This window comes from Chrysochloris asiatica, unplaced genomic scaffold (genome assembly GCF_000296735.1).
Source record: "Chrysochloris asiatica unplaced genomic scaffold, ChrAsi1.0 scaffold00264, whole genome shotgun sequence".
NCBI classification, from domain to species: domain Eukaryota; kingdom Metazoa; phylum Chordata; class Mammalia; order Afrosoricida; family Chrysochloridae; genus Chrysochloris; species Chrysochloris asiatica.
This window is the reverse complement of record NW_006408782.1, coordinates 843516-856057: the sequence shown is the minus strand read 5'-3', so window position 1 is coordinate 856057 and position 12542 is coordinate 843516. Positions and strand designations below refer to the sequence as shown.

The 12542-nt window shown below is 45.5% G+C and overlaps 1 protein-coding gene across 1 annotated transcript in view; it reads left to right on the top strand.

Annotated features, from left to right (window-relative positions):
- Positions 1–12542, top strand: part of TRIO (trio Rho guanine nucleotide exchange factor) — a 275442-nt gene that overhangs the window by 37867 nt on the left and 225033 nt on the right. The window contains exon 7 of the mRNA XM_006874154.1: positions 2003–2134. Coding sequence (XP_006874216.1) covers positions 2003–2134 — 132 coding nt within the window. The remainder of the gene's footprint in view (positions 1–2002; positions 2135–12542) is intronic.

The following is a 12542-nucleotide window of genomic DNA, read 5'->3' as shown; positions in this document are numbered from 1 at the left end:
CAAGCATTCCATGCTTGTTGGCCAACCACTCAAAACCCACTCTCACCACCCGTTATTTCCCATAAGCATTCTGTATTGTTGTTTTACATCAACATGGTGATGTAAAATATTAGCATATTGCTTAGAGTTTGATTGTCATGTCAAACAAATGTAGAAGGTGAGCATAGGATATTTGTGTGAGAAATACGGGTATGGTCTTTTTGTCAGTAGACTCTGATTTGAAAGCAATTTATGTAGTCAGTTGTTTTGATATCTTTCAGCCAGTCGCTCGCCTTTTTTCCAGGGTTTTCTTTTGACTGGATTATGTGGAGTCCTGGTGTGGTGCTGTAGGGTCATCACTGGACTGCTTACTGCAAGGTTTGGCAGTTCAAAATACCAGCTGCTCCTCAGAACCCCTGTGGTTGCTGTGAGCGAGAACCAACCTCAGGGCGCTTAGCAACAACAACAACAACAACAGTCGAACATGTGGAGTCCTGGTGTGACACTGTAGGGTTCAGACCAGTCAGTAGCTCATTGGAAACCCTATACAGGTTTGCAGTGAGCCAGGACTCAGTCTACAGCACACTGTATTCTCCTCTCTAACCCTATTGAGCTTGTTGTTGTTGTTAAGTGCCGTTGAGTTGGTTCCCACACATAGCAACCCATTGTAGGGTTTCCGAGAAGCAACTTGGTGAATTTGCACTGCCAGCCTGCCATTCAGACTGATCTTGCTACTCACCTGTAATGATGTTTGCTTCCCTCTGATCCAACCCAAGTTTCCTTATCCCCAAACTCGGGCAAACATTGAAATACAATTGCCTGAGATCTTCCTTAGATGAAATAGGAGACCTTTCACTGAGCTCAGTTTTGTATTTCTTGAAGCCAGTCCAAGAAAAGGATTCAAATAATGCATCTGGGGAAACTCCCCAGGAAACCCAAGCAACAAACACCAGTTCCTCAAGGTGAAAAGAACACGACATGGCGAGTGGAAGCCGGGGTCCTCAAACAGACAGTGCACAAGAGTAACTTGTCAAGGAAAGGATGCCCGGATGTAAGTTCGCAAAGTTCAATACAAAAGGAGTGGATCTCAGGTCCATCCATGGTGAGGACAAGGGGCCCATTCTTGGTACCCATCCACCATAGTGGATCTCTCGCTACAAATTGAAGCGTTGGCTTGGCAGTCTCTTCTAGCTGGATCTGCAATGTTTTCTGGGTCTGCTTCTGCACATAGTGACCCAGTGACCCTCTGTACGACTGAACCAAGCCCTTCCTGGCCCGCCGCCCTCCCCACGATTGTTGCTGTGTTGGAGCCCACTGTTGCAAGCCACTGTGTCAGGCCATCTTACTGGGATTGGGGGGAGGCATGATGTCCATCTCCAGGGACTGGTTCCTTTGATAACCTGATAAAGAGAAGAGGAGGGATTAATACAGCAGATCAAGAATTGGCTAATTTTACCACCACTGAACCCTGTCTTCCCCTTCTTCTGAGATAATGGATGTCAGTTCACAGGGTGGTCACTGCCCACCCACTCAGCCGTATCATTTGAAATTTAAATGTAATGAGCCCGGCTTCTAACAGGGAAAAAGGAAGGATTTGAACTTTGGGTTAAAGAAAAGTTGCCAGCAGATTCATTTTGGTCATGGATTTCTTTAAAGTTTCTCATTGATTACGAGAGAGAGAAAACCACAGAATCAAAGCAAGATGTCTGTTCTCAGTTTCTCTTCGACAGATGTTATAGGCTTAGATAGTGAAAAAGAGAAGACCCTCAACAGGACGGATTGATTCAGTAGCTGGGCTTGGGCACAGGATTGATTGTGTGCGTGCTGGGGGGCGGGCTGTGTTTCCCTCTGTGTACTTACAGTTGCTGTGAGTTGGAACCTACTGGACAGTCCATGACAACAGCGTCGTCTAGAGTCTCTCTCAGCACTCCTAATTGTCAGAACCATGTTGAAGAGCCACTGATTTCTCAGTTAAGTAGCCATTCATTTAAATAACCTTTTCTGTGTATTTTTTATCTCCAAGTATATGAGCAACGTGGATTCATGGTGCAAAGCCTGTGGTGAGGTGGGGCTTCCATCCGAGCTGCAGGACCTGGAGGACGTCATTCACCAGCACCAGGGCATCTACGAGCACATCACGCTGGCCTACTCAGAGGTAAGTGGGCAGCCATGCTAGAGCTGCACGCTCACATTCGGTTTTTGATCTTGGAATCATTCTTTTTTTATTTTTTTTACTTTTTATGGTGAAGGCCACAGCATTTTTGTTTTACAGCACTCAAAACTAGAAAAGTCAAAGTTTCGGTTAGCTGAGGAAAACTTTATAGGTTGTGAAATTAAACTGTAGCTGAACTGTAACTTTGGAGCTTGTGTGTGTTTGTGTGTGTGTGTATGAAAGCAAGATGGTCAGCAGTGTGCACTTTTTTTTTTTTTTTTTAACTTTTTATTGTCAGTTGAGTGAAGGTTTACAGACAGCATCATCAGTTTTATCTTCAATAAATCATCCACTTTGTTTCATCTCAATGACTGTAATCACCTCTGTGAAACAATAGTGATCCCACTTCCCCCTCTGGGGTTCCTATTTCCTTCCCACCCACCCACCTTCCCAGCCTTCTCAGCTCTGTCATTAGGTACATGTTGCCCTTTGAATTTTGAATGATTGACCTTTCCGTGGTGAGCCCACCTTGCTAGTGGTATTGTCTTCCTATATACCCTGCCTACTGCCTGGCTGAACATGGGGCCACCAGGGTGATTTCCTTTCCAGACCTGAATGGTAATCAAGGCCCATACTCTCAGGTTCCTCCAGTCTCTTTCTGACCAGAAAACCTGGTCTTTTAATTTAATTTTTTTTTTTTTTTTTACATAATTTTGTGTTTTGTCCTACATTTTCTGCCACTTTACCCAAGACCTTCGAATATAGTCCCTTTCAGAGCAGTTGGTACTGGTAGCTGGGCACCATCTAGTTCTTCTGGTCTCAGAGTCGTTCACATGGTCCATTCGTCTACTGGATTAAATGACTCCAAGCATCTTCAGTTCTTAGCACTCTGATTTTTTCCATACATGGAGAGACCAATAGCTGCCCCTTCAACAACCAGTCATGAGCTTTTAAGATCCCAGAGCTACTGACTAGAATAGGATGTAGAACATTGTCTTTGTGGACTACGTTATGCTGGTTGACCATGGTATCCCTGAGACTATGACCCTGAGCCTCCATAGTCTCCAACTCACTGCTTTAAGATATTTGATAATAGCTAAGACGTTTTCATCGTTTTGCGCACTTTATGCTCCTCCACATTCATGGTTACCTTTGCAGGAGTGGTTGTACATATATCCTCTTTCAAAGGCTTATGTATTTGTGGGCATATTCCCACTCTTCCTGCCATGCCCATCGACCTTGTGTTTCTGGCCATGTGTGTGCCTGTGACCATTCTACTCATGGGAATCCTGAACTTCGGGCAAGACACGAGCAGATAGTAGTGTTGTCCATGCTGTCACAAATGGGGACACCGAGTGACTTGTAGGAAGTGGCATGGGGACCTGCACCCGGTACTCCAGCTCCCACCGCACATTCTTGGTCATCCTGGTGTGTCGTTGTTATGATGTGCACCTTGCCCACTGCATGCTTGTTTCATTGCAGTAGGGTGGAGACTACAGATTCGTGGACAATGCCACCTACAGACCTGTCTGTCTTTATGCTAATGGTTAAATTCCTGGTGGTGACTGGGGTGGGAAGGGAATTGGCATGTGTTTGCTTTTTCTGCACGATTGTGTCATTCCGTGTTCATATTAAGCATCTGTCATAGGATTGTGCTGTGGCATTGTAGGATAAACACTTAACTGCTGTGTCAGTTCGAACAGCAAGACCAGCAATTCGAATCCACCAGCTGCTCCTGGGAAAGCCAGTACAAGGTTGCTATGAGTCAGAACCTACTCAGTGGCACTCAGCAACAAATCATATCATAAGAGCCCTGGTGTGGCACTGAAGAGCAAACACTGGACTGCTAACCATAGTGTTGGCAGTTCAATCCCACCAGCCACTCTGAAACTGTATACAGGGTTGCTATAAGTCAGATTCGACTCAGCAGCACTAAACAATAGCAACATTACATCGGGTGGCAGACATGGTGAAACACTGAACTATTAACCAAGATTAAGGGCTCAAAGCCACCTGGAGATTGCTTAAGTAAGGTGTGCTGCTAGACTTCAGATAGTCCTATGAGCAGAATTCTACTCTGACACATGCAGGGTCACCGTGGATGGGACTCCACTTGACAACAAGTAACAACGACATAACTGCTGCGAGGTTTCAGTAGAATGTCTGTAAGCACTGGGCACAAGCGTGAGCACGTAATAGATTCTCAGTAAATCATTGCTGGATTGAAACCTGACTTTTCTTCCATCTAAACCATCATTTGGCTTCACCCCGTGGCTATCATCTCCAGTCGCGGGGCGCAGGCCTCTCCATGCCCCCCAGATGAGATGACTGGCCTTGTGGCTCGTACTACTCTGTGTGCTTCACAGGTGGTTCCGATCTCCGCCTTTCCGGGGATGTTGACATCTGCACAGATCTTCCGCTAGTTTTCTGCCTTCCTCCTTTTCCTCTTGCACTATGTCATGTTGCCCACGGAGATGAAAATCGTCAGTTCTGCTCTGCTTCTGAACCCTGCATCTAATGTGCATTTGCTCATTTGGTTATCTAGTTTATTTTAAAACGGTTTAAATAAGTGATAGCTTTTTTTTATAGTAAAACTGAAAATGGAACAGATTTGTAGTCTTTTTTATCACGTTGATTTACGAGGCTTGCGTGAGTTATAGGAATCATTCTTCTCCCCAGCCTCCCAACTCTATGCATCGCCTAATTTTCTACCATCATCCATTCATATAAAGGGGCCATCAGTCAGAGATTTGGACAGAGGATTTCAGAGGAGCTGCGTTTTGACTGCACAGCACGCTGGAATCCAGCCAGGCCAATATGGAAGGGGAAGCTCTTTTGTGCTATGCTTCGTGGAAGCGGTGTTGCTTCTCTGCCAGTGGGACCCACGTGATCCTGCAGCCCCACTGGCCAGTCCAGCCTGCCTCCTGCCCTTGGCACTTCTCGCGGACTGTTGGTTTCTCTCATTGTTAGCACTACCTTCTATGAAAATGGAGCCTCTTGATACGAACCTACCATTCCCTGTGGTGACCTCATGCGTTTTTACATTGGTATGGATCGTTCAAATTAAACGTATGAGAAATAAGCAGCTTCCCAGGCTGAGACTTCAGACTACAATTTTTAGTGGAAGAACACATTTGACAGCTGAGTTGTAAACTCCAGGAGACAGGTTGGGCTTTCAGTAGAACAGAATGTGTTTCTTTGTCCTTTTAAGTTGGAAATGTTTGTGATAATTTCACAGCTACAGAAAAGTGGTGAGAAAAGCAGAGAATTCCCCATTTCCATTCTTTGGATTTCTTGTTTTTTAACGTTTTAGTTCTTTTCCCGTGCCCTGTCCCCTCCCTACCTCTCTCTCCCCAGTCTGTCATCTGACCCCATGTTCCCAGGCATTCCAACCACGCTGCCTTTTCCTGCCGGGTCCAGAAACACACACACACACAGTTGTCCTCCTGGCTTGTGGGTCTTTCCCCACCGTTTACACACACACACACACACACACACACACACACACACAGAGCAGTCTGAGGAGTACAGATCTTTCATTCCCATGTGGCCTGCCCAGGCCAGGCTGCCGGAGTCACGCTGGGCTGTTCCCTGTAAGTCAGGTCAGGGGCCCACATAGTTGTGCTGACCACCAGCACCAGTGATGTTAACCTTGATCACTTTGTCTGGTTAGTGTTTGCCAGGTTCCTCCAAAGCCACCAAATTTGTCTTGGATTAGCATTCCATGGGCGAGAGATTCTGATATAACTAACCCCAAAGTCAGTTTGAACTGACTCCACAGTACTTAACAACAACAACAAAGTCTGTTTATCCCATGAGACTTCCTCTCAGCAGCATGATTGTCTATTGATGATTCTGGTTCCTCTAAACCACCACTATGAAGCTCTCTGTGACCATCTGTTCCCGTCATTCCTTCTATACTTCTGCTGGCCTTTGACTGTAGGAAGAACTTAATTTCCCTCTACCCCCATGTATGTATTCATTTGTGTATATCAGTATGGACTCTGGACCTTCTGTCTTCAATGGTTATTCACACACAACTCGTTACCCATTGCTTCATTGTGCTTCATGGATGTTGGGTTTCCAGCAAGTGTTTTCAATAGCATGTACTCACTCACTTGTTGTGTGTGGGTTGTGTTCTGGTGATTCTCACAGTATTTCAGGCTTTTCCATAACAACAATGGCAACACCAACATTGCACACTTGATCAACAACAGTATGGTATAAAAATGACTTTTATTTGCACTGGGAAACCATACAATTCATACATAACTCGTTTTATTGTGCTATTCGATTTATTGATGCTTTTGAGTTACGGTGTTGGAGGAGAATATTGAAAGTACCGTGGGCTGCTAAAAGAACCAACAGATCTGTGTTGGAAGAAGTGCAGCCAGAGTGCTCCGTGGAACCCACACTGTCTCTGAAGTATGCCTGTAGTTGAGTTCTCTTATTACTTATTTTGATGCCAGAATGCGCCACATTTGGCCGGAAGCCACCTGGCTTCTGTATCCTGACGTGTCTCCATCACGAGGTGAACACTCGGACTTTTTGTACAACAGCATGTTCCACGTGCCTCTTTCTCTTTCCTAACCTCGTGTTGGGACCGGCCGCGCTTCCCGTCTCACCAGAGGGCCTGGCTCCTTGTGGTGCTATGTGGGATCTAGAAATTCAGATCTGGGTGTTCGGGGCGCTTGTTTGCTTATGAGGTGTTTCTGCTTCTAGGCTCTTGGAGCAGAGAGTCAGGAACACAACATAGGTCCTCTGTATCTGTCCATCTGCCCATTCATCTATCCATCCACAGGTGCACATGTAGCTAAAATGCTTTCTCTGTGTGGACATGCATTTTAAATCCTTAGCGTTCGTGCTGGTACGTCCATTTCCAATCCAATGCCACAGTGATGTTTTTCCTGGTTTATAACTCCCCTCCCAGACAGCCGGCAATCTGACGCACATTACCCTTGTCCATCACTTTGCTGTCTCAATTACTGAATATATTCGTTCAGTGTGTTTTCATCTCCCAGCCCTCCGGGCTGACTTCTCTGTACCTGCCAACCCACTTCCTTGGATGCTGGGCACCATTTATATCCATGGAGTGGGGTGGGCAAGGGAACTTGAGAAGGAACAAGCTGCATTTATGCACTTAGTGGGTTCTCTCTACATCAGCAGCTTTCAAATATAACTGTGCCGGGCAGAAATTCAGATTCTCAGTACTCCACCCCAAGTAGTGGCTCTTTGTTTTGAACAGGTTTCTCTAGTGGTCCAGTAAGGAGTCCAGGTGGTGGTGGTAGTTAGGACACCCAGACGACTCTGCAGGAGAAAACACCTGGTGGTCTTCTTCACTGGGGCTCTGTGCCTATGGAGAGCCTGGGAAGCCATGGGCAGTTCTGCTCCGTACTACGTGGGGCCCTTTGAGTCAGAATGGACTCAGCATCACGCCCCAGCGGTGATCCAGTGATTGTGACCTGGTCCACACCGTGTGAACCCCCGTGGAGACGTCCTTCCTTGGATGTTGCCCACACGGAGCTGGCAGGGTAGAGGCAGGGAGCTCGGTAGGTAGGGTCTTGTTTTCTTTTTCTTTACCTCCCTTCATTTCCTCTCTGCAGCTTCTCCTTTCATAGTTGTGTTTTTGTTTGTTTTAAGTTCTTGTGTCTGATGATGCAGTTTGCTTTCCAGCATCTTTTTTTTTTTTTTTTTTTTTGCACATAGAACTGCCTTACTGTGTTGTACTGAGACATGCCCTGTGCTGCTGCTCTCTTGTGTTTAGCAGTAGGAGCGTACCTGTAATGTCAGACATTGGCGGGTTTCAGCTTGCCGGGTTTGGGGCCAGGATTGTCTGGAGTGTCTGGTCACAGGAGACTGAAGCAGGCTGGGATAAGCTCTAGTTTTAGAAACAGCATGGAGAGCTGTCTTTTATGTTATTTTATTTATTTTTTAGTGTTTTAAGCATGCAAACATCTACAGAAATAGATTGCTCAACAAACCAAAATTTTAACAAATTTCTGTCTCCATCTGCTCCTGTCATCTAGCACGTGGAAGCACCAAGTGCTGGAACCGTGAGGGGAAATAGCACATGCAGCAGGGTCCTGGCCTCCACGGGCGAGGGCAGCTCCGCAGTGGCCAGTGCTGAGCTGGTGTGGCTTCCGGCTTCTGCATCTGCATCAGGCTTTCAGTGTGACACATGTGCTAACTTAATGCACACCTCCAAGGGCCTTGCGGGGGTGTCTGACTCGGTGCCTGAAAAGCCCCGCAATCTCTGTTTAAAGGCAGCGTAGAGATGGGTGGTGTATCATAGGGTAAACACTTGGACTGCTGACCATGAGATTGGTGGTTCAAACCCACCAGCTGCTTCCTGGAACTGACTGGATGGCACTTAACAACAATACCAGAGATGGTTGTGAGCATACAATAAAAGCAAACAATAAAACCGAGTCATCTGGATAGTAAACTTACTTTAGTCCTAGGTCAGTAACATGGATCCAGGAGCTTTTATAAAGCCCTAATGTTAAAACTCATCAGGTATTATCACAACACCAAGTTTTCTCTTTGCCCCAAAGCCCTACTCAAACCCTAGTGGCTACATTAGAACAACCTGTGTGCTGTGTGTGTGGCCTTTCCTCCCGCTAGGGGGCACTCCAGCAGCTTCCTCTGGGTGTTTCTGATAGTGTAGGTAAAGATGTCAGTCAAACCTATTTCGATGGATCTTGCTTTGAATGGTTGGTTGTTTATGGGCTGCGAAGTCGATTCCGACTTATAGTGACCCTATACAGGGTTTCCAAGGCTATGAATCTTTACGGGAGCAGAAAGCCTCATCTTTCTCCCATGGAGCAGCTGGTGGTTTTGAACTGCTGACTTTGAGATTCGCAGCCTGATTCGTAACCACTACGCTACCAGAGCTCCTGAATACCTGAGAGAACTGGAAGTCATCCTCTGAGGGCAGGGTAAGAACATTGCTTAGAGAGGTTGCCATCATTTCAGAAGGGGGCCAACACAGCAGAGACAAGTCCTGCACTTGTTGGGAGGCCTTAGTCCTAGTGTGGTGCCATAGGCCAAGCTAGACCTCAAGGTCAGTTTGAACTTCAAGGTTGGTGGTTCAAACTCACCAGTCACTCCTCAGAAACCGTATACAGGGTCACTATGAGTTGGAATCGACTGGATGGCACTTAACAACAGTGGGACTTGGGACAGTATTGCTGCTCATACATGGCCTCTTAGAGGCGGCTATCTGAGCTGTTGCTCGGAGTTTCTCAGAGTAGCCACTCAAGGACTGCAGTGTCCACCTGCTTGGCTCAGTAGTGCCAACGTAACTACCAAGGAAACTTGACCACCCCATGTGGACCCTTCTTCACTGTCTGCGGTTCCACATGGGCCTTGCTAGAAGAACCATCATGGCCCGACTGGGAGAGGCGAGTGGCTCCAAGAAGCCATCTCTAGGACTGGCAGAATCCGAGCTCTGTGGGCCATGCTGAGCCAACCCTGCCACAGACTCACTACGACAGCGTGAGCCACGCTGAGCCAACCCTGCCACAGACTCACGACGACAGCGTGGGCCACGCTGAGCCAACCCTGCCACAGACTCACGACGACAGCGTGGGCCACGCTGAGCCAACCTTGCCACAGAATCACAACGGTATGGACTCTGAGTTCATGCAAACAGGGCAGGTCACAAACATCTTGAAGAAGGGCCAGCGTTTCTTTACGATGGGCTTACCATAGTCGTTTCTAACCACACCTTTTAAGTGTCTTGCATGTTCTGCCTGTTTTGTTTTTTTGGGGAGATTTTGTTCCCTGGATGTTACTGGCATATCTGCAGGTCACGTCTGCTCTTTTGCTGGTTACTGGTTTTGCAGGATGAAACATTCATCTCCCGACATGGTTCTTTGTCACTGCAGAGCCGTGCTCTTACTTTTTGCAATTAAAGAACCCTCCTGCAGGAGTCTGAGCTTTTAGCGGGAAATGTGGAGAGCCAAGTGTCAGAAATCAGAACAGACAAGTCTGTCTCTGTTTGGTAGAATTTTCTTCAGGGTTGTTGTTGTTTAGTGCTGTTGAATCAGTTCCGACTCATAGTGGCCCTGTATAGGGCTCCCGAGGAGCAGCTGGTGGGTTTGAACTGCCGACCTTGTGGTTCCCAGTCCAGTGCTCATCCACAGTGCAAAGTTATAGCTCTTATGTGTCATTTGGGTTAAAAGTTAAGTAGACCCTTGTTTGAGATTTTAAATAGATGTTTCATCTTAAACGTTGTTAGGTACCATCAAATTGGTACCAACTCATGGTTGGTTGATTGGTTATGTGCCATGGAGTTGGTTCCGACTCATAGCGGCCCTGTACAGGACTTCCGAGGCTGTAAATCTTTACAGGAGTAGAAAGCCTCATCTTTCTTCCGGGTACCAACTCACAGAGACCATACATATAAATGAAACACTTCCCTGTGCTGCGCCAACCTCGTAATCGTTTGCTATGTTTGAACCCATTGCTGCTGCTACTGTGCCAATCCAACTCATTGGGGGTCTTCCTCATATCTCCGACCCTCCAGTTTACCAAACATGATATCTTTCTCCAGGGACTGGTCCCTCCTGATAGTATGCCTGAAGTATGAGAGACAGAGTCTGGCCATCCTGGCTTCTAAGCAGAATTCTGGCTATACTTCCTCCAACACAGATTGGTTAGTTTTGGCAGTCCATGGTACTTTCAGTATTCTCCTCTAACACCATAACTCAAATGTATCAATTCCTCTATGAACTTCCTTATTCATTGTCCAACTTCCACATGCATATGAGGTGATTGAAAATACCGTGGTTTGGGTCAGGCTCATCTTAGTCCTCAAAGTTAAACGTCTTTGCTCTAGAACACTTTACAGATAACTTCTGCAGCAGATTTGCCCAATGCAATGTTGTTTGATTTCTTAACTGCTGCATCTGTAATGGTTGATCTGAGCCAAAGGAAGTCCTTGACAACTTCAATCTTTTCTTCATTGATAAGAATTATGTTTATTAGTCCAGTGGTGAGGAGTTTTGTTTTCTTTACATTGAGATGCAATCCATACCACTGGCTGTGGTCTTTGATCTTCATCAGTAAGTATTTTAAGTCTTCTTCACTTTCAGCAAGCAAGGTTGTATCATCTGCATATTGCAGGTTATTAATGAGTCTTCCTCCAATTCAGATGCCACGTTTTTCTTCATATAATCTAGCTTCTCGGATGATTTGTTCAGCATACAGATTAGATAAGTATGGTGAAAGAATACAACCCTGTCGCACACATTTCTTAATTTTAAACCATTCTGTGTTTCCTTGTTCTATTCGAACAACTGCCTCTTGGTCTATGTACAGGTTCCTCATAGTGCGACTTAGTATTGCAGAATACTCATTCTCTGCAGTGTTATCCATAGTTTGTCATAATCCACATAATAGAAAGCCTTTGCATGGTCAGTAAAGCACATCTTAAACAGTAGGAACCAACATACTTTTGATGTGATGCTTCTGTCGACTCAGTTTCGACTCCTTGTGATCCCATATAGGATTTTTGAGTCTGCAGATCTTTAAGAGAGCAGGAAGCCTCATCTTTCTTTTGAGGAGCAGCTGGTAGCTTTGAATGGCTGACCTTGTAGTTAGCAGCCCAATGGGTAATGCACTGAACTACCAGGGCTCCTTTTTGAAATGATAGTAGTTTTAAACTTACCCTTGATTGCTTTCGCTGTTCTTTTTTGGCTGTTGTTGGTATGTACATTTCTCTAAACTCATTTGGGTGTTATAGAGTGTTCATTGGTATACTTATAATATGTTAATCTGTATGAAATCTAACTTCCATCACCCTTCCCATCCCCATGCACTATAGCCCAAAAGGGGAAACGGAGAGCTGCTAAGAACCATAGAAGACAAGTCCTCCTCTTTGATAATCTATCTGATAATTGATCTTTGTGTTTTCTTCTTTTTAAATGTCACAGCCATTGTCCCTTTGTAGAACAGGGTTTGAATGGCTGGAAACTAGTAATATATATATTTGAACAAGACGTAAAGTTTAAGTACATTCATTCACTCTACTGTCTAGTTAATTAAATCTAAAACTCTATCACTTACCATCAACTTACAGTGTTTTAGAACTGAATTTTTTATTTTTTATGACTTATGTGTAGCACTGCAGGATAATGCACTGGAACGCAAGGACGGTGGTTCAAACTCACCAGCCACTCCTTGGAAACCCTATACAGGCTTGCTGTGAATTGCACTGACTCGCTAGCACTTCAGAACAACAGTTAATTTATAATATCGTATTCTGGTTATCTGTATCATTTCAAAATCTGTATCTCTGTACAGCTGAATAGTACCCAAACCAATCCCACCGCCATTGACTTAATTCCAACTCATAGTGACCCTGGAAGACAGAACCGAAACTGCTTCTGAGAATTTCTGAGACTGT